Source organism: Agelaius phoeniceus, chromosome 1 (genome assembly GCF_051311805.1).
Source record: "Agelaius phoeniceus isolate bAgePho1 chromosome 1, bAgePho1.hap1, whole genome shotgun sequence".
Taxonomy (NCBI): Eukaryota; Metazoa; Chordata; class Aves; order Passeriformes; family Icteridae; genus Agelaius; species Agelaius phoeniceus.
This window is the reverse complement of record NC_135265.1, coordinates 111,932,534-111,955,989: the sequence shown is the minus strand read 5'-3', so window position 1 is coordinate 111,955,989 and position 23,456 is coordinate 111,932,534. Positions and strand designations below refer to the sequence as shown.

Below are 23,456 nucleotides of genomic sequence, written 5' to 3'. Positions count from 1 at the left end.
CAGAGCTGTACTAGTTATTTGTTTGTTTATTTTAAGGCTCATTTCACAACTGTGAATGTTTTTCCTCTGGAAAATAAATCAAAATATTTTAGTTTGAGTTTATGAGAAACTTCAAAAAAAATTAACCCAACCCTCAAGAAATCCAAACCAAAGAAACTGGGCCCCAAAACCTTTCAAATTTATTCAATAAAGTTGAATTATACAAAAGTAAAATAAAAAATTCTGTCCCTGTTTTTATTAAATTTCATACTGAAACTGAAATAAAGCAATTTGGAAATCTAAAACTAAATTGTTCTCAAAACCACTTTCATGAGAACCCATTTTTCATCACATGCAACATGCTTCTGCAAAGCATTCTGCTTCCCCTGAACTGGTATTTTCCAGCTCTATAAAGGGTTCCACCAGACAGTCAGACACAAAATGTACATAAGCCACTTCTGTCCAAGCCATTACAGCTTGACCTCCTTTCCCAGATCTGAGAAGTAGGAGAATGAACCCTTTCTGCCAAGTCCTTTGAGACTGACTGATAGAGAGAGATGGTTGCAGCCTGCTGCTGCTCCTCACTGCTGTCACCTTCTCAGAGAAAGCCATAACGTCACAGTGCCGCTGCAGAGACTCACTATACTGAGATAATGCTTGCTTATGTGAAAATTCTGACAAGGGTGAGCACTGACTAGTTTTCTATGCCTGAAGGGAAGGGCTTAGAATATTCACACTTGAATTCTGTTTTGCCTGACTAGCTGCAGTTGTGGTCCTCTGTCAACCCCAAGTCATTTGGCACGCATAAGCAAATTCTGCTAACCACAAAAATTCTCATCCTTTAAAGTAACTAAGCATTTACCTCTTCCCTCTAGACATACAGCACAATTTGCATTTACATCCACTTTAAAAACCAAGTCACAAAAAATAAAATCAGTCTCAATTTTCAAATGCACCAACAGCTTATTAAAAAAAAGCTTATTAAAAAGACAGCTTGTGAGAGAGAGTGCTCATCACTTCTGAGCCAAGCATTTCTTATATGAAGAATTCTATGACAATTCTTACTGGCCAGCAGCTTATATGTTACTCATTTTATACAGCAGGTTGAAGACAATGAATGACAGCCTAATAATATTTTTCTTTTAAATACCTCTAACTATAAAACAGTTAAAAATACTAGGCAAATCAAGAACTGTATCTGTATGAAAGTTTTAAAAGACATTGGAGTAAAAAATATCCTACCACAACACTAGAGTCTCTTGCAAGTCTAAAGTTGGTGGAAATACTGGGAGCTGATTCTAAATGAAGCAGAATGCTTCTGCACTAAAAGCATCTCAATTTCGACCAGTAGCCAAATCTCACACTTGGCACACACACACATTCTACAGAACCACAATCTATTTGTTTATTTAGATGCACAGAGATAGTTTAGTTTAATTACTCTGAAATTATTATTACTGCTGATGATAGTGTTCTCTTGAACAACATGGAAAAGCACTTTGGATTGCTGGCACATGATGAAACACCAAATTTCAGAATGTAGCTTTGGTTTTAATACATTTGGCTCTTGTATTGTTATGTCAATCAAAAATAAATCAAACATATATGGCTGCACACTGAAGGGCAAATTTGTGGGTGAGGAGACAGGCTGGATCACTGCAAATTCTACGGTTTCCAGAGTTTACTTGTTTGTTCATCCATGTGAAAAGCTCACTTTAGGGTTTTGCATTGTTCTCCTTCACCCTTGGATAACTTACATAAATTCCCACTTGCTTGCTGAAGTTATCATTCACTTACTTGCATTTACAAAGCAGAATTAAAGCTCAAGAAATTCAGAAGCAGACATGTGCATGTTTCATGGCAATACCTAGTAATCTTAAATAAGGAATAATACCTTACAATTGTGTGCATTTTAAATGGTGCAATCAATAATGTGTTGCAATTGTGCCCATTCCTACACTGCAAATTTCTTCATTTCCCATTCTACTGCCCAGAATACTCATGGATTTCTTCAGGGTTAGCTTCTAGAAGAATTAATGAGCTAATTCAGCCAACTGCAAAGCCACTTCAGTTTACTTATTTCAAGGTAACCTTTATTCTCCCACTGAAAGACACGTACACACTCTCACACTCACTGGGAGTGAGCATACAGCTGCCTGGATGCATTTAGAAATCTTCCATGAAGCAGCAATCAGCAATTTGAGGATGGTTTGACAAAGCTCTTATAGAATCATAGAAGATCTAGAGTTGAAAGGGACCCATAAGGATCCTCAAGTCCAACTCCCTGCTCCTCACAGGAAGACCAAACACTAAATCATACAACAAATGTTCCTTGAAATGAGAGGCTTGGTGCTATGAGGAGCCTGTTCCAGCGATCAACCACACTTTCATTGAAGGACCTTCTCCAAATATTCACTCTGGTTCCAGAGGCCTCTGCAAAGTGAAATGCTTGGGGGAGATAAAGATGGAAACCCAGAGCAGCCTGACCAGTGTGACACACAGGTGCATTTCTCAGCAAAGCCCAGGGTGCTCTGAGCGCCAGTGACACAGTGCTGCTGCAGCTCACTGGTCCTGGAACACAGCCTAACATGGACAGCTGCCCCTTCCAGCATCTCTCCACAGCCTTCACAGAGTCAGCTGGAAAGTCAGAGAAAACATCCACTGACACAAGGATCATTTGAAATATCCGGCCCCATGAGTAAAAACAGAGTTTATTCATCCCAGGGGCATGTATTCAATCACTGATACACAAGGCTTAAGGTGCCACAAAGAAAACCAGAAAGGCACTGATCTGGCTGAGTATGAATTTTGCAGAGGTATTTGAGATGTACAACATGTGCTCTCTAAAGAACACCATCTGAAAGGAGAGGATCAGCCACCAAGGCCTGTAATGCTCCCTCACTTCTCACAGAATTTTCCATAGGAAGAGAAACCTTCACAAAGACATGCAGTTACATGCTGGCTACTACTGAATCAACATATTGGTCACAGAAAGGACAGTGTACAAGAAAAATCAGGTATCAGTTAGGATCTAGATTAGTTACATCACCCTTTGTGGAACACCGCTGTGATAAATGCCACCCTCTGAAAAGCAACAGACAGAAACCATTGCTAGATGGACCATGATCAAACAAATAAGTTCCTTCACACTTTGCAAGTGGTCCAGAAGGAGTGAAATCCATGAGAGACACTGACTGGTGGGAGGAATGAGCCATTTAGGCAGGGAAGCATCTTTGGTGAAGCCTTGCTGATTGGTAAGAACCTCCCTCACCTCCCTGACAAGAAACAAGAAGCTCTGAAAAGATGAAGAAATCCTGATCCAAACCTGGGCAAATGGAACATCAACCTCTCACTGCTACTATTAGCAGAACCTTTGAAACCACAGGGAAAGGTCTTTTCAAGCAAAAGTAGTAATGGAGCAAACCTGGCAATGATCTTGGGCATCATTTCCAAAAAAGCCTGATGATCCATAATAGTGTGATCACAACAGGTCTATGTTGTGTGCATGGGTTCAGAAAAACAACCAGTAACTTTTTGGTAGGAGAAAAACTTACTTAGAAATACTTAGAACTCAGACAGTAATTCTGGTTTACAAAGTCCCTGAGTCAGAGATCTGTGGGAGGTATTTGGGAGAGTATTTTGGGAAAATATCATCAAGTGTTAGCCATTTTATCATTTTTTCAATGCATTTTGATAGCTCTTGTCACTGGCAAAAACAGGATCCTAAGCTAGAGGCACTTTGGTTTAACCACCTAAGAGATCTGCTCTGACATACACAGTTAATTATTTCATTTCAGGTGTCCTCTGGGATGTTGGTTTCTCACTCCAATTTGCAACCCAGACATGAAGTAGCTCAAAGATAATTCCAGTGCCTGGGAGATGAACAAACAAATTTCACACTGAATGCATCAGTTTCCTTGGGTACTTATATTCATTTTTGTTTATTACTTTAGTACACAGGGAGATGCTGCCCTTCAGCCATGTACCATGTCATACACCATGACATCAAAATATATTTTGATGCACTACTTTGCAGATGTTCTGCATTTACTCTGAATTCCAGAAGGGTTAAAAAGAAACAAAAAGAAGGAAAAAAAAAAAGGAGACTGGGGGAAGGGCAAAAGAAAGCTCCCCATTCCTTTGGAGCTCACAGACCCTGAGGTCTTGAGCCCTTTGAAGACTTCAGATGACTCTCCAGTCTCTGGCAGACTGAATGCCCCTAATCTTCAGACCTAACACAGTGGCTTCAGAGCAGACACATGTATTTAAGCCACATCAACACTGAATGTACATGGTCACAGATGATGCACTGGCCATGCCAAGGGCAGCCTAGGAGCGAGGCTAAGAAGAAAGCCAGCCTGCTTTGACTCTCAACAACTAAAAACCAGTTTGGAGACAAGAGAATGAAAAAAACATTGAGGAGCACAATTAAAAAAAACAAATGTTCAGACATTCTGGCTTCAGTGCCTGAAATACAACTCTAAAGTTTGTTTTAATAACTCTGTAACTACCAATAAGGAAGACAAATGAGGAGGAAAATATAGAAATTATGATCTCTTGGGAGCCACATATTTTATGTTTCTCTAGTGACACAGTGACAGGAAGCTGAACACACTGCAAGGAGAGGATCCATGGTGCCTGATGTATGGAAATGTATCAAATGTCAATATCAGTAAGACTGCACGCAGTTTCACCTCACTCCAATGAATTTTGCTAAAATGCTACCGTTCAAGTGTTCCAAAAAAGCACCTGTAGCCTTAAATAGAAAGTTCTCAAAGGGAAGAAATTCTCTTTAGAGCTGGTTAATAGAACTCCTCAGCAGCAGAGCAATCTTTACAAGACCTACAGAGTGAGACAAAGAGTTTCAGGACCATAAACTGAATTCTGCATGGTTTGAACGTGTCAGCTGGGATAGGCAGTGCACCTCCATGCAGATCAGACCAACAGAAGCAACAGTAACACCACCATACCAACAAGAGCAAAACAAAGCCAAGTTTAGTCTATGACAGCAGGTACTCCTGAATTTTTCAATTTTCCACTCTTCCTGAAAATTTAAGTCTTGCCACGTGGTAAGAACGCATCTCAACCCGAAGGCTGAAGGATATGATGTGCCCATCTGAACCTAACTGAATGTAACAATCACATCACACAAGGCAGAAATCAGTTCATAAAGGCCACAGTACCAATGCAGAGAATAGTGAATTACAACAACACAGACCACTTAGAAACACAAAAGAAAACTGAAGCATAGGAAAATGCCAAGCAGTGAATGGCTCTGCTCCACTGAGCATTACAGAAAAAAAAACCAACTTATATCCAAGCATGAAGAAGAATGGATTGGAAATTATTACTATTGTGATAATAAAAAGTCTATAGTAATAAGGACCATATGCATACCTACAAGTATAAACTATCATGAAAAGCAAGACTGACAAAATAAAACTCCTCAGCCACAAGTCACATGGATAAAAAAGACCAAGCAAGCACGACAAGAGGCAAAAGGAAGACTATTTCACCACCTTCCTTTTAAATAAATTTAAAAATTACCCTTATGCAAGTAGAGCTTTCTGAATAAAGCCATTACAAACTCCTGAGAACACACAAGGGAGGAAGATGAGCTTGCTTGAAGCCACATTAGTATTTGAAAAACTGCTAACAAATACATGTTTTGTGCAAAAATAGTGAAGGCAACTTGTTCTTATCAGCTAAACAGTCACAATTATTTATCTTAGTGATATCTGAATGATATGGGGAAAGGACAGATACTTTAAAAAAAAATGAATTACTGTAACTTTTGCTCAAAGAACTATCAAACAAATAGTATACATGAACTGCAGTTTAGAAGCAAATTTTTACTGTACCTGACATTTCTAAATACATGGTTGAGAAGTTAAGTTATACTTTCTCCTAACTGGGAAATTCTTTAGAAATATGCAGTATGCAAAATACACGTGATACACACAAGTCAAATTTCTACTAATCTTAGGTAAAAGCTTTTCTAAAATAAACTTTCCCACTGAAAGTACAAAGAATTGTGGGCAATTAAGGTTGGGAATAGTACTCACTGCACAAAGAATGAAAGTCACTCTTTGCCTTTGGTTCAGATGAATAGGTCAAATACATATTATGGAATTATAAAGGAAACAAAGAAAATTCCACTTCATGCTTTGTTTAATAAAACAAACTAGCAACACTCTTCCAAATTTGTCTCACTCAGTTGTTTTTCAAAGGCATTATTTCATCCCAACATAATTTAACTTCTAATTGTCAAATGTGGTTCCAAAACTGCAGTTAGTAGACACTCTCCTGGGACATCACATACTATCTGCAGTGGAAGAATAGCCAACCACTTTCTGGTTCAAGCCACAAAGTTTTACTTTCATTCTTAAGCATAAAAAGTATAAAACGTCAAATTACAGGCAAAATCAAAACAAAAACATTATTTTGCTTGGCATCCCATTATTGTTCTTCCTCCTCCCTCATGTATAACTTGCAGGTGCAGGCATAACAAACTCAGCAAGCAGGTAGATACCAAGCAGACCCTTGTAATTCAAAGTCAGTGCTGAAAACCAGGTCTGGGTTTCAAGGTTTTCACAGCCTGTACAAAATCATCTGGTTGCTGTTCTGATCTATACATGTTGTTATTCTTCCTGGGATGGTAATTTCTGAAGCCATTCAAGAAGATTTTTCTCAGAAACACACTAAGTCTCTCATAGGCATGATGGCTTCTTGCCACATTTATATAAATTTTTAAAAGTCTGCTGCATTTGGCCATGCTTTAAACACTACAAATTCTTTATAAGAACATATGTAAGCTACTTAAAGTGACTATGCATGTCATTATTGTTTCTCATAGGAAAACAAAAACAATACAAAGAATTCTTGTTTGAAGAAGACAAGTTTACTTTTGATTTTTTCCTTTCCAATGCTGTAACAAGTTCAGACAGTTGGCTAGGAAAAAAAAAATTGGCCACTTGCCATGTCTCTAATTTATAGTATTAACTCTTAAGTAATAAAACAAACTATCAAGAACTAAGAAATAAGCAACAACTAGCAAATCTCAGATTTCTGTCTTTTTAGAAGAATTTTACACAGTAAAGGAAACCCTGTTAAGGGCTACCCATGTTTTCTTCATCAACTACAAATTTCTTGGCATTCAAGCTGCTAAAATAATTTCTTCCCATCATCTTAACTAGTCAATGAAACTGGAAAAGAGGGAGAGATTGTTTATATCCTCTTCTGTAACCCTTTCAGCCTTCCTGAAAATGTGTGACAAGAAACCCTGTCCTCATCTCCAGGGCTTCACCCTCCTCCCCTCATGCATACATTCCATTTGCCTCAGTAAACTGAAGATTTGTTGCCCTTTGAAGGTCACTTTTCCCTGAGAGAAAGGAGCAGTTTGGAAGGAAAGATCAATGGTTTTGTTTTATTGTCAGTTTAATACTCAAATTTGGTTGTAACATAATCATGAATCTTAACCTTGGATCAACAAATATCAAATCTTGCATCAGATCATAAATGCTAGAGAATAAAATGCTTCTGCATTTAAGGTAAAGAACAGCTTTGATGATAGCTGCAAGACAAACAAAACCAATGGAAGGTAGGATGTGTAGAAAAGCAGAATTTCAGAAGTTACAGTAGGAATCTACACGAGTTTGCTTTAAATATTATTAGTGTCCCCTCCTATAGACAGGAAGGTTGTCTGAATGTAACTCAGAAAACCACTATTTTTTCTTCCAGCAGATGTTGACAGGAAAAAGGTTTGGGTTTTTGTTGTGGGTTTGGTTTTTTTTTTCTCTCTGTCTTTCAGCTGTCCAGATCTCCTCTTTGCCCAAACAGGAAACTTCATGGGGAAGTTGCAGCACTGCATACAGAAAAAAGCTCGCAAATGGTCTACAAGCCCTTGCAGAGAGTACCCTCGAACCATCAGCTTGGCTGATCAGAGACTAGCTGTTACATGGCCTGCACCTCAGCCCTCCTCTTACATCTTGTAGATGTTCTTTTTGAAGAACAAAAAATTTTGGATTTGTGGCAGAGCCTGACATTTGCCTCTGTTAGAGCTGAACCACAGAAAGCATCCAGACAATGCTGTGGAGCACAGGCAAACTCTGGTCTTCCCTCCCTTCAGAACTCTGCCTGGTATAGCTACCTTGATTTACAGAAGTGGGATTCACCTTGCAGAAACCCATATCCTTAGTGAGTGCCTCTCCCAACACAGGGACCAGCTGCAGAATGTGACTGTGGCCCAAAATTGTCAAAATCTGAGAAAGCACAAAGGTTTCTTCTACTCTGCAGAATGAGTCAGCCAAAGTGAGACCCTGTGCACTGCACAAACACCAGAAAGTGCGTGCTCTCTGAAAGGAGGTGCTCTCTTCTGGGCAGTGATTCATCCCAGTGACCAAGAGGCAGCCAAACCACAATGGTTACTTACAGAAAGGGGTCAGGGAGGTAACAGACAGAATTTTTTTTAAAAAAACAAAGCCGAAAATGAGGGGGTTTTGAGTAATATGGACATGGATACAACCTAAAAGTAAGCAACAGCAAAATAAAGGCATAAAATTCTGCAATTTGAAATGTCTAATAGGGGTGACAGCTGGAACTTCTGGAAACATTTTTCCTTAAATCTCATACGTAAGGAGGACTTTAAACCAATCTCATTTGAAATTGCTCCCTGCTGCTTTAGCAATGAACTTCTGGTCTGCATGTCTATGGGATATCCAAAATGACGTGACAGCTCTCCCAGCAACTAAGTTACTTCAATCCTCCACATTAATCTTCAGGATTCTTTAGTGACTCAAATGAGTTTGTTATTTGAAAAGTTCTTTCCTCTAACTCTGTGCCGAAGTCAGAAACAGTCCTGGAAACAGTCTGGCTTAGAAATGTTACTGGGCAAAACAGAGGGGAAACAAAATTCAAGAAGATTCTTAGATTAGTGAGACAGCCTTAACTTGAACCTAAAGAGATGAAAGCTGAAAGTGGCATGCATTTGCTGTGCTGACACTTCACATTCCTGACTAGAAGCAAAGAGAAGGTTATCTAGTTACATTACTAAAATTTCAACCATTCCAACTGATGTTCTCCAAACCAAACACCAATTTCATTTTGGTGTTACAAAACATTATGGCCGTTTTAAGAATACAACTATCAAAAATAAATTTTGCTCTAGATGAAAAAGTATCCCCAAAATATTATCACAGCTATTTTAATGATTATTTTATAATCATCATACTTTGGAATAAGGATTGAGAATTGGAAGTGAAATTGAAGCTGTGGAGTTAAAGCGTATTCCTAAATTTATGGCACATTCAGCATTTTCCAGAAATTGTAGCAAATGCTTGCAGGGTAAATGAAATGCTTGCATTAGTTTGTCCTAAAGACTTCTTGTACATTTTTTGAAATGATGGAAAAGGCATATCCCAGAAATAGTTCATCTTCTGCCAAAACTAAATCATCTTAAAGACACTCATCAGAATTCTTTAAATGTACTTAAGAACAGAGCAAGGTATTTTCCCATAGCCATTTTTCTCATAAAATGCTAACGAATTCTGACTCATTTTCTGAAAGAAAAAAGAAGAATCAAAGAAAGGAATTCAGCCAGGGGCAGATGTTTAGCATGGAATATTTCAGCCTAGAAGTTGGTTTAACAAAATGGTGAGCAGCCAAACACAAGGTTTTGTAATGACACATGTGAAACTAGGACAAAAAGAATATTAGCAATGTTGGAGGTCTGTTACTACAAAGTGCATTAAAATTTTCATTTTATTAAAAAAGGCAAGCCTGTTCAATATCTATTTCTGTTCCATACTTGAGAAGCAGTGAGAGGATGTCCTCACACCACATAAGAATGATGAAGTAACCTCTCATGGTTTTTTAAGTAAGCATGCCTGTGCAATTTTCAGCATAGCATTTCTAGAAAGAGCTGGCTAAAGACATCTCTGGTTCCCTGATGTCACTTTCTAGAGTGTATTCAGATAGTGGTGAAATTCCAGAAGACTGAAAGGATGATGATATTGTGCTACTGTTCAGGAAGGGCAAACAAAGTGGCTTACAATAACTGGAGACCAACTAGCCTGACATCAGATCTAGGCAAAGTGGCTGGAAAAATAAGGAATTAAGGTCAGAAATACAATATGCTATTCTACATGGGTGGCATTTTGAACACAGAGCATGCAATGGCCAAGGGATGTAAGCCCTCTAAAACTCCAGTGAGAAACTCAGACCAAGCTTTAGCCAAGAGTTTGGGTGTAACCTTAAATCATACAACCTTCTTATGAAAAATCAACCATTTTCACTATGAGTAACGCACTCTTTGAGTGGAATGCAAAAAAAATTTTAAATCCTGAGAGCTAACTTTGTGAATTACAGTTAGACTTTTTACCAGTGGAGAATTACAACTGAGTAACAGCAGTTCCAGCAGGACTCGCAAGTAAACACTCATGCTATTGTTTCATCAGTGACATAACTGTGTGAATACCACAAACTCAAGCAAATCTGTGACTAAAAGAGGACAGGCTTTGGCTATACAGTGATCTGAACTGCCTTGTCAGCTGCACCACTTAAGTAAAATCAGCCATGATACGGCACAAATACTTCCCTGTATTTAGGCAGAAGAAGCAGAAAGAGTAGCTGGAGAGTGGGAAACAGCATCTCAGAAAAAAATAGCTGCAGAGGTTCCAAAATCATACTGGACAATCGATTCCAGGTGAAGTTCCAGCACCATGCTGTGACCAAAGCCAAACCAGACTCAAACACTTCTCACAGGCCTTGAATATCCTGGAGGCTGAGAAGTGAACTGGAGCTGGCCAATGATTTTAATGAGACTAAACATAGAGAGTTGCTATGTATTGTATGAAGAACACATAGAATTGCTATCCTTGTTCTTAAGACCCTTCTGAAAAGTTCGAGAGGTACAGTAAAAAGCCATGAAAGTCACTTGAACACTGATAAAAATGCTTTAGAGACCCTTAAAAAGCTCAGTCTGTTTAGTTTATGAAAATTGTGAGGCAGCAGAGGTTTTGCTATGCAAGTGCCAGAAAGGAAAAATTTCACATACTAAAGAGCTCTTTAAGGGAGAAACAAGAAACAAAAGAGGGGAACTGAAGCCAGACAAATTCAGATTTGGAAGAAAAACGACCTTTAAAAATTTGGGAGTAGAACTGGGGACAAACTCTCAAAGTAAATGATAGATTCACTTAGATTCACTTATCCATGTGTTTTCAAATTAAGACCAGAGGACTTTCTGCAAAATAAATGCAAGTTAATATATGCTCAAAAACAAGCAGTTGGCTTAATACAGAATAAATATGTGACATTTTGTAGACTATAGTCACACACAGAAGCTGATTAAAAAACTTAACTACTCCTTTATACTTAAAATCTATGAATCCATTAGTTCTCAAGAAACACTACTGAAAGTGGTGCTATCAGTCACCAGTGACTAATTTGCATGACTTCCACTGTTGATGTGCACACTGTAGTTATGCTTCACACTCATTTCATAGTTGTGTACTATTTGTTCACACTTAGTGCCACTCACAATTTCAACACTTATCCATGAATTTTTATCCATTTGTTTGTTTGTTTGTTGTCAAGAAGTGATCACAAAGTAAAAAGAAACAAGAAGAAAGGTTAATTATAAAGAAAAAAAGCCACCAAAAAAATCTGAACATCCATAAATTAAAACTTGAATTGTCCTACTACCTGCTAAAACACTATTTTTCCATGTGATGCTGGAAATCAAGGAGCTGTGAAGAACTTAGATGGAGGCTACTTAAAATCTATCCTTTACTTTATGCATTGAAATGATGACTGAGTTGTTAGAAACCTTCATATCTACCAGAAATGCTCAGACGACCATCACTACAGCATTAAACCCAAGTCAGGAAAGACCAGCAAATAATATAAACTTCACTTTCCCCCCCTACATAGGCCATAGATACATACATGTAGGTATAATACTTTCACAGTGGCATTGTGTTATGTCTTACCTGAGGGGATTTTATCATCTGAAAGACACTGATGCCTCCAGAAGCTAATGGCAGATCTTTCTCTGTTCTGGAGCCGACATAACCTCTCAGCTAGGCCGCCTCTGCAGAGAATAAAGGAATGCTCAGCTTTGCCAGGAATCAGTATTTGGTTTGCCAAATGACAAGCCACAGGACAGATGTATATGTATATATATGTATGTATGCTTAGAAACAGAATCATACAGTAAAACTATGTTTTGTAGATTAGTTCTCCCAATTTTGAGCTTTCCAATGGAGTTACTCCCAACAAAACATACACCTAGGGTCAATACATGCAACAAAACATTTTCAGTATCTGGGTGTTCAAAATCTTCATGTTTTCAGTCATGTCTCCAGTATGAGGAGTGTAAAAAGAGGTTTCTAACTTTCCCTTGCACTTATGAACAGATCCTATTAGAAACCAGAGACAGTTGCAAATTCAAAACAAACCAGTGTAACCACTAGTTATAACAGGTTGGGTTTTCTTTTCCCTCACAGATTTGTTTGTCTGTTGGCAAGGAGTGATCACAAAAATATTCTTTTACCCATACTTGACCCTATGATTCACTTCACAAGCTGGGTCAAGTGCGCAGTTTCAGTGGTCTGAACACTCTCCAAGACGAAATTAATTTAGCATTCCCAAGGTGAGGAGCAGAGGAGTGGCATCTAGCACAAATACACTTAAGGTAACACTAAAGCAATTCCTACCCTTGGATTCAAAGCCAGAAGACATAATTTCTCACTTTTAAGAACAAGAAGATGTATGTGTTGGAAGCTGTCTTTGGGCTACTACAAAGAGCTCTGGACTACTGTGGGAGTGTTTAAGCATTTTTCTTTGGCTTCAAAGAAGTTATTTGCATAAAGACCTACTTCATTCTTTTGTTGCAGTGTAAATTTTCTCCACAAGTACTACAGAAAATATTAATAAAGATTTCTACCAAGGTGAAATGTGTCCTTGAGTTAAACTGGTTAAGGAATCAACAGAGATAACATACAACCACCTTATGACTGTTTGCATACATGATGAACATTTTTTGGCTTAGTTAAAAAAGACAAATAGCTTGGTAAAGCTCACATCATAAGTGTGAAACTGGGAAGACACACACCTGTGGAAACTGAGAAGGAGCTAAAAAGGCTAAGCAGGACTTCAGGTGAGTTGTAAAAAAATAAAATAAATCTCTCTTCAGTTACCAGTTATTAAGAAATTTCATTTACAGACAAGTCAACACATTTTATAAAAAGTAGTTAGGAGTATCAGCTGAATTTTTAATGAACAACTATATCCTTTGCAAAATTATAATCATCACAAGGATTTTCAGATGCAATGGCTAAACATCTAAGTAGTAGATCACAGAATGAACTCTGAACTACCAAGAGCCTTATTTAAGTCAAAATGACATATAGAAGTTTTGCAGTTTACATTGCTACATCTCTATGGCTGGTGCCAGGCAGAGAGGAAAGGAACTCAGAGGAAGAAAATCCCCAAAGCCTCAAAATAGAGACCCCAGAATTAACAAGCTATGAACCCACACTTAACAAGCTATGAACCGTGCTATATTTAGAAGGAAAACAAACAAAAATGTTTAGAAAATATTGGGCTCCAGTGAAGTTCCAAGTAAGCTTAACAACCTTGTTTAATCCTGGTTTCAGCAAGGACTTTAAGACTGACAGCTAATACAGAAGTGCAATGGAAGCTTTAGTTCCAAGAGCAGCACAGCCAAGCACAAGACTTCATACACTTCATACACACAGGATAAACTACTCTGCTGATAACACTGTGTTTGTCCACATTTCCCACCAAACTTGAGCATTGAAGCATTACCACAGCACAAGACTTGTGGGCAAACAGTTCTACAGACTCCAACAAATGGGCCACCCAGTTTCTCTTCTTACCAGGGAACCATTCTCAGATGCAGATGTAACCCAGCTTGGCTGGTGGCCTACATGAGCCATTCTGGAATTGGTAGATAGGCTTAAAAATGCAGCAGTAAAATGCATTTTCAGATTGTTTGTTTGAAAGTCTTGCATGCATGAGTCTGCATCTGCACTCCGTGGTCGGGCTGTAGCAATACACCACACAGTTAGTAGCTCAAACACTTGTTTTGCTGAAAGAAAACTGTTCAACATGAGTGTTCTCCTACTTCATTCCCTCCACAGATGCCAGTCAGAGAAATGTATTTTATTTGTTCAAAGTGCAAGAAAGCCTTCCAAGTACCTGCAGAAGAGAGCAGCTATTATTGGCTTACAGCCTAATTTCCCCATTTTTTTCCTGAACAGGGCTATGGTTGTGTCCAATCAATCAGTTCCTACTCTTCTGCAAGCCCACGACTGTTACACCTATGGCAGGAATGCCCTGTAGCATGAAGGAAAGAAAGCAAGTTTCTGATTCCATGGCTACTGCACTCAACAGCAAGACATCATTCCTGTTTCAGGCCTGATATGACTACCAGGAGTGTTCCACTGATGCTCACAATTTCATTACTAATTTGCTGACCATGAGTGCATTAGGATACCACTTATCACAAAGGTATAAGAAAAGTAAAATTCTGGCTTTCTTTAGTAGCCCTCTGTGCTAAGTGCACTGATATTTATTAACCATCATCCTTCCATTCACATTCCAAATGTGGTTAAAAATAGTTTAAACAGAAAACATCATAAAGCAATTTGCCTCTGCTTGGTTGCAGAAAACAAAATATAACTAAGAATGCATTTATGAGAGGTTCTCAGCTGGTCATTGGAAATGTTGTTTTTATACTGTTTCGTAGATCATGAAATTAGAAAACACAGTACAAGGACATGCCAGGCACAGAAAGACTTTGTATGGCCAGAGCAACAGTTGGTACTTTATGGTTTGTTTCTTTTAAAAAGGTAGAAACAAAGGATGTTAAACACCACCACAACCCATAATGATCAACCCCCTTTTAGGCTCAAACATATAAAACAAAGGAAAAGGTGATTTCTGGTACACAAGGTAACAGATTTGCTGACAACAGCATTTGAAAACCATTCATTCCTTCCAAAACAGTACAGGTGCCCACCCTGTAAAACACTAGTGCATGAACTGTGTCTGTATAGTTCTGTGAACTATACAGAGACAGAGTCACTACTGGCTGGGCAGTAAGAGGTAAGCCAACTTCTGGGGGATATGTGTATAAAATTGGCAAATATATTTTGATTACTAATGTATCAATTCTGTAATCAAGGGAACTGACAAACTATTTTATTGAAATAATAAAAACTAGTTTAGGATGTATACTTTCTGGACCAGCACTTCAAACTTGCACCCTAAATGTTTTAACATGAGCAAATTGAACACATTTGGCAAATTGTTAATGCAAAGGCTGTTTGGTGAAGTCAAGCTGCTCAGATACTATCTCCACTGCCCACAACCTTTTTATTTTTGATCACAAAACTTCCAGTACAACTATTTTGTTCCTTTAATTCCCTGAAGGCAGACAGATTTAAAAGCAGCAATTCATGTCCTATTTCCATACTAAATCTGAGCTTGTTGAAATACTGTATTTAAAACAACACATTGCCTTTACTGTCTATGTCCAACAACATCCACATGAAAAACAAGCTTTGATGACCATAAGAAAGCTCAGCATCCTGTACAACAGCTCAAGTTCTGGTAGCTGTCCTACCCACCAACTTTAACAGCAAGACTGAAGAGTTTTGTGACAGCTATGACCAAAAAGTAATACTGAGCCTGATCTGTAACTTCCAGGCTGGTTCCTATCTCCCAACTCCAATGAAGTTAATAGAAAGCAACAACAAAAGAGCATTAGTGAGTCTGCTGTGTTTTGAAAAGTAATTTTCAATCTTTCTGATGTGTTAGAGATCTCCTTGTGTTTATTTAGTAAGGTTTTAATTCAGCAGGGCACTTACCAAAAATAACCCCCTATTCATCCAAGTTTACTTCTTTACAGACTTAATTTGAAGTCAACATTCTTTACTGAGTTGTCTCCTTGTACACAGTATACACAGGACTCCATATAATTCAAAACAAATATATATCCCCATCTCAGGATTGGGCAATTTCCATCTTCTCTCATTTCAAAGCAAGGAGAAATCTTCTCTCCTACTTTCACATTAACTGGTGAAGTGACTGACACTCAGCTGTCCCTTTAGACTCCTTTCCACTTCATGGGGCACTTGCTGAAGAAATGAAAAAGGCCCCAATGACTCATGTTCAAATTGCCAGTGACCAGGACCTGCCTTCCAGCAAGTCATTCCCCAGTCTGTACACAGGACCAGGACTGCCCCATCCCAGGTGCAGAATCTGGCACTTGCCCTTGTTAAACTTCATGCAGTTGGTGATTGCCCAGTCCTCTCATTTGTTGAGGTCTCTCTGCAGGGCCTCTCTGCCCTCAAGAGAGCTGACAGCACTCCCTAATTTAGTGCCATTGGCAAACTCACTTAGTGTCCTTTGAATCCTGCATCCCAGTGGTTAATGAAGATGTTGAAGAGAAGTGGGCTGAGGATGGAGCCCTGCAGAACCCCACTGGTGACCAGACCCCAGCCTGATCACCCCATTCACTGTAACCTTTGTCCCCAGCCTGTGAGCCAGCTGCTCACCCATCACTGAGCATGGTTATCCAGCTGTGTGCTGGACATTTGGTCTGGAGGGTACTGTGAGAGACACTACCAAAAGTTTTGCTTTTGAAATCCAAAAAGATCACATCTACTGGCTTCCCTAGATCAGCTGGGTGGGCTACCCTGTCACAGAAGGGTTTTCAAGCAGGACTTCTCCCTCATGAAGCTGTACTGGCTGTGACCAATGACAAACATGGCACTTTTTTCTCCCATTAGCACCAAACATTTGGCCCACTGAAACCATCCACACTTTCTAAAAGAGAAAATACAATTTAACTTCCTCTAAGGGCAAAATAATTTTACTGTGTACACTGCCAGTGATGACAAGCCATCTGTACTGTAGCCATGATATTCTTCATTTATATTTTCCTAATCCAACAAGAAATTCACTAGCAAAGAAAAGTAAAATAGCTACAGAAATAGTTAAAATTAGCATAAAAACATGACCATCCAAAGGGCTAGTCCATTGTTGTTACATCCTCATGTCACTTGTGGATGCATGTAAAGAAGGAACAGTCCAAATTTTAGAGTAAAAGTCTGCTTCATTTGTGCCAGCTACCTCTTCCCTTGGCAATTTCCTTTATTTTCAGGACCTCAGTTGGCCTCATGTAACAACTGGGCTTCATTTACTGCACATAGTACCAGGACATTCTGTAATTTTCTCCTCTTTTGATAACAAAAGTTAATTTTAGCTGATCAGATTTGTATGTGGTCTGCACACAAGCAGATATAAGATAATTTAAAATAAAATCTTGGGAAATCCTGTTTCTCTTGAACTATAAACAGCCACTCAAGTACTTAAAAAACCAAACAAAAAGCTAAAGCTTATTCCTCAGAACTATAAGCTCTTGCAACATGACAGATTTAGATGTAGAGTTAACATTTTATAACTTAAGATATTTATTTCCTACAATAACCTCAGACTTTTTTTTTTCTGGTGGAAATAAAATCTTAATGGAAAAAGTAAACAACTCAGAAAACATTTAAGAAAGGTTTACTTGCAGACAAGAGGAGCTGAGTACATGCATTTTGAGTTTTCTTCTCTACAAATACTGAATGAACCCAGTTATTTATTCAATACATGTAATAAATGTTAAAACTTGCAATACTCTACATTCCTCCATTCTTTCACCCAGAAACTTTGAAAGGATTTGAACTAACGCAGTTTAGACATTTCACCCCATAGCATTAACATGGATTTCAAATGTAACAAGAACTTCTTGAAAACTGTTCTTTGCAATAAATACTCCCTCCCCTCAGGTTTACAAATCATTTGCATAATTTTCCCATGAAGTGCTGACTCAAGCTGAGAAACTGAAGCTTTGGGATGGAATAAAAGGGCAGGAGCATGTAAACCCAAGCCCTCTTGACCTGATCACCACAGCTGCTCATCTCAGTACCAGGTACCACCAGTAGTGCCCAATCCTCAACTCACTTAGGAGCTCACAGCTGCAGTCCAAGGCCATGGATCTGGCAGTGCACCTGGGAAAATTATGTATTCCCACTGCATCCACCAACAGGCTTGTTTAAATAGAGGAAGGCAACTACAGAGCCACATAATATCAGTGTTTAAGGGGAGGATGTTCCAAGCAGCGGCATTGATGGCTGTGGGCAAGAGATGATGTGCTTTGCTTTCAGTGTGACAAACTGGCATCTCCCACAGCACAGCTCTTCAGAGCCACCAACACCCCTGAAGGACAAACCCCACCATCCAGACTACCTGCTCTCCCCTAGGGACCATGGTAGAAAGAAGAATAATCTTTACTTAGGACACTTTTGAAAACAAAAACTAACATTACAGGGATCCAAGAAAACATGAGAATTTGGCAGTAGATCTGGTGGGGGAGAAATTGCTTTCACCCCATCATTTTTGTCTTCAGACACCAATTGTCTTCCAAAACCCCACTTAACCCCTAACAGAGGAGAATTGCAACATGCCCCTTCAAATCTGGCTCAGCAGCAGCAGCACTGTATATTGTGCATGTGGATCTGGGGACATAGATGGGCTTCTCATTTTATTTAAATTCAAAAGTGTTGAATTTACAGTCAAATTTCCAATGCTAGGATCACAAAAATTTATTTTAATCATCCATAATTAGCTGACATCTGAAGATTTCTGTTGCTTTGGTTGTATCTCAATTTTTTTAGTGTATGACAACTGCATCTGTAATAGGGTGAAACAAAAAATACTCTTTCCTCCCATCCAGGCAACTATCCATTTCCATTTTAGCACCAGGAAGTATCCAGGAAGAAAGGACAGTAGAAAGGAATTTATCTGAATTTTTCCAGAGACTGTTAAGGTCCTTTTCTTTATTTGGTTTTGTTTTGCTTGGGATTTTGGGATTTAGGGGGGATATTTGAGGGGGGTTTCTTTGAAGTTACCCAGAAAAATGTACCCATTGATGTAACAGAGGCATAGCTCAAATCAGGCAGTGCAAACATAAATGCAGATTGTAACACGACTAAGATTTCTACAGAAAATATAAGCTAAAATTTCTTGAAAATATATCTCTATATTTGAAGATAAATTTACACATGTCAAACAAAGAGATATAAAAATAGAAATATTTCCTATTTTCTTCAAAGGGGAAACAAAATGGGAGGAGACCTACTCTACCTCCATAAGGACGCCTTCAGGAAAAAAGCAGACACAATACATTGTGGATTTGGAGTTGAACCTACAGCACAGGAATTCCCACAGGAAGATGGCAGCTCTACAACACCTGCACCATCTCTCCTCAGCCCATGCTTCCCTTGGCACTGGCCTGGAGAAAGAGAGGCCCAGCTAAGCAGAGATTTGTGGCTCTCTTCCATCTCCTGAGCAGTTCCAAATGGTCCATCTGCGTGGGAGCTCATGGGCCAGATCCAGCTTCAGGATGATTCCCCTGCTCATTGCTCTTTCTGCTGTGGCCTTGAGCTGCAGCAGAGGTAGGAAGGAAGGAGAAATGACAAGGCCACGACTGCTTTGTAGCTTTTAGCTATTAAATCACAAAGAAGGGATTGTCACTCAATCAATCAAGAAGCTGACAAACCATTCCCCAAAATGGCCTTCAATCCACAGCACAGAAAACCTGTGCTTTCCTATTGAGGATGCAAACTTACATCCACTGCTATCACACCAATGAAAATGTTCTCTGTCAGCAGTAAAAGGGAGGATGGGAGAGACACATGGAATTAATGCCCTGAACAGGAAGAGTGAAAAGATGACAATTACCTGGATGAGAAAAATAACTAGATAAACAACACTCATAACTAAGGAATTTCCTGCCTGCTTCCCTGTTCCCAAAGGAATCCAAAGTGGAACCACAGGATGGAAGGTAAAAAGCCCTGTAGGCTCTGCTCCTCTGGCCACTCCAGACAGATTACATTCTACATAATTGTGGATGGTTTGGTCTTGTTGTTTTCTTTGTTTTTAAAGCAATCTATTGTCTTATACACTTGTGTTAGAGTATCTTTCCCATAAAACATTTTTTGCATTTAGCCTGTTGATATTAAAGGTCATCAAATGCAGCTGGAATTTAGAAAAAGACAAACCCACTAATGGTAACAAACAGCTCAGGAATTGCTCAAAGCTGGAAGAGCACCTGGGCAAAATACCACTGTACACTTGTTCTGTTTCTATTACATTCACACATGCTTGCTTTTGGCCACTATAAGGAATTTTTGGGGGTTACAGCTGTGGTCTGACCTAGTACAGCTGAGTATGCATGTTTTCTAAAGTGACAAGAAATAAAGCTTGATTGCATAAGCAAAGCACTTTTAAGTATAGACATCCTTAGTAATTAGGACTTCCAAACCTGTTTCCTCAGAGAGCATTTTGAAATAGCCAAGAATATTTCGGAGAAAAATAATGTATGCCTATTAATTGAATGTTTACTTTTTAAGTAATTGACTGATTACTGTACATAGATTCAGCTGTAAGAGAAGTACATTGTTAAAACAACAATAGGGATGTAGAGCAGCACCATTTGTAATTGTGGTCTCCACAGCTTGAGGTATATCTTCACATATACCATTTAAGTTAACACAACTTTCATTAATTCAATATAGCAAGTGACCATTTCTGCACTGTAATTAGTTAGAACTTCAGGCTTCAACTGCTCCATCTCAGGCTACTTTCTTTCAGCAGTTACATATTTTTCTAATGTATTTAACTTAGTCACAGACACTTAAATTTCAGCTTAGGAATACATCCTCCCATTACCTACATAATGCTCTGTCCTACTCTCATCAGAACTACTGCTCATCCACTTCTTTCCTACATTATTTTGGACAATTTTGCACTGACAAATCTGGAGAGGACCAAAAAAAAAATATCCTAAAACCTGAGGTGCAGCATTTTTGCAGACTTTCTTGAGAGGCACAAAGCAATGAAATGATTAGAAGCTAGAATAGAAGTATGTCCACTCACACATCTGTAAAGCATTATTAGAAGTGCAAAAATCAATTTGAACAGGAGTTCAAGATTGAGAGCTTTCACCAGAGATTTTAAATTTATTATTTCTTGCCTTTTTTGCTTGTTTACAGATAAATGACATTCTAAGTTTTTCATATTTGCGTCTCTAAAATGTTTACCCTTGAAACACACTCCAACACTTTGGCAGGTATTGTTTTACTTATAATTTAAGAATAAACAGCCATAAAGAAATCCTTGAGGTGGACAGTCCATTTACCTCAGTAGCTTCCTCTTCTTGGCAGACTCAGTGGGGGCTCTGGGGGCCCTTCCCGCCGGCTTCCCCGGGGTGCGGAGAAGGGCCTGTGCTGACCTCAGCCACTCGCTGGCCGGTCGTGCTGGGACATCCCCCGTGTCCCCTCCTGACCCTGGCTGTAATCCCTTACTGGATCCTGGAGTGGTGGTGGCCAGGGTGGCCTCTCCTTCTCCCAGGCTGTCGTTATCGGAGGAGTACTCAGATATTTCTGTCGAAATTGCCTAAACGAATAAAGACAAAAAGCTGTTTGAACAGAATGCTAATGAGGGGGTATAGATTTATGTAGGCAGGTTTATGTTACCCAGTAACCCACAAATGGAATGCCAATTTATTAATACAACTTGGACAACTTCACTGTAAATGCACATTAATCTTTTGTCAGTCAACATCAACTCCTGAACATAAGAATCATCTCTTGAGGGACAACTGAGAGGAGTAACGTTTAGGGTTTTTAAATAACTAGGTCTGGAGAATTAGGCTAATGTTTTTATCTAAGGCAAGTTTTCAGGGAAGTAGAGAGAGGCTAATGAGTGACAGGGATCATGACTGGAAGCTGAAAGAAAGAGAGCTTTGTATTGGGATTCGAGCAAACAGGAAGGTCAGCTTCCATAGTTTAAATGGAAGGAAGAAACACATGCCTCTACTGACAGCTTGTAGCTGTCAAGTATGTAACCTTTTGTTAAAACATGATTTTGAACACTAAAGCAGGCCTTCATCCATATCCAGCAGGCCTACAGCTTCCCAGGAAGGTTTCAAAAGTTGAGCATAAGCTGTTGGGCTGTCTCCAGGTAGCTCCAAAGAGGATGGATCACTGGTCAGCAGTCAGGGCTGGGAGCCAGCAGGGCTGTTGTTCAGCCCCACAGAACCTCACTGGAGCTCTTCTACCAGAAACTCATAGGACACACTGAACTCATCCCACTGAGGGAAGGATGAGAGGATAAGGCAGAAAAAACAACTCTGTAGAGACATGGAAGGCTGAGAAGAGGGCTGGGGGGGAAAATTCAACTGCTTTGGCTGAGCTTATTTTGCTCCCCTCTAGGGCTCCTGCAGAAGCAGGTTAAGGCTACTGGGTTGGCTCCCTAAGGTGAGCTCTGCACAGCTGTTACATGCATTATGTTCTCTTCACCCAGTGTTTCTTAAAGTACTGAGTATTAAGCAAAAATACTTGGAAAGTGACATTTTACCAAGTACAGAACAAAATGATCTAAACCACTGAAATAGGCAGAGGACTAAGAAACATGAGATGGGCTCAGTCTTCAGGAGCTAGTTGAAAAAAACGTAAAACAACCAAACCAACACTGTCTGCAGGTTCTGGTGGGGCAGTGACAGACCAACCAGCAGTAGGCCAGCTCAAGTAAGCTGGCATAAAACTGTAGACAAGGCAAGGCAAGTTACTCAGACTGATCTTGAAAGAACCAAAACCCCAAACACAAAATATTAACTTTGCATTATCAGTGGGAAACTGGGAAACCCCAAAGGCTGACATTGCTCCAGACCATGCTGCCTCAATCACAGAAAAAAATTACCCCATTCCTCTGGTAAAATGCAGTAAGTAATGCTCCACAGAGGCTGTTTGACAACTGGCTCGGATAAAGACTTGAAAGGCAAAAGAGGAAAGGGAGGGAAATCACAGCATTCATTAAATTCACTAAAGCTGTTCCATGTTATTAATTAGTGTAATCATCTGAAAACAGCATTTCTCAACTGTGCACAAAAATAAGTTCAGCTCTTGCCAGTTCTCTGATACATTTTTCATGTAAATGCCGAGACACTGTGTTCATGTTCCGAGGGCTTACCTAAGTACTCTGGAAATTGGAAGGACCTTTTAAAGTTACCCAGAGAAGTAGAATAGCTAAAAGAATGTAATTAATATCAGTCTGCTTTAAACACAACACAGTCAACATCTGTCCCTTGGCAACAATATTTCTCTGAAAACAAACTACTTTCATATTGGAAATGAGCCAGAAATAAAAGATTTCAAAGACTCTGAAAGCAGTAAGCAAGCACTTCATTCTTAAAACACCATTCCAGTGCACTCACTTGCATTAGGAATGCTTTAATTTTTCTCAAATAGCTAAGATATCCACTGCACCTAAAAAAAGGATGTGAACCTGAAGTTCTCTGAGCGAGTGAAATGCAAATGAGAAAAGCCCTTGGGAAGTGCTTT

The 23,456-nt window shown here is 39.2% G+C and overlaps 1 protein-coding gene across 2 annotated transcripts in view; it reads right to left on the bottom strand.

Moving 5' to 3' along the window:
- Nucleotides 1-23,456, bottom strand: part of SPIDR (scaffold protein involved in DNA repair) — a 195,886-nt gene that overhangs the window by 122,500 nt on the left and 49,930 nt on the right. For both annotated transcript variants that reach the window (XR_013184102.1, XM_077185375.1), the window contains exons 6-7: nucleotides 21,254-21,510; nucleotides 11,967-12,067 (exon numbers count right to left, since the gene is read on the bottom strand). Coding sequence is in view for 1 of the 2 variants with exons in the window: in XM_077185375.1 (XP_077041490.1) it covers nucleotides 11,967-12,067; nucleotides 21,254-21,510 (358 nt within the window). In the remaining variant the exon portion in view is untranslated. The remainder of the gene's footprint in view (nucleotides 1-11,966; nucleotides 12,068-21,253; nucleotides 21,511-23,456) is intronic.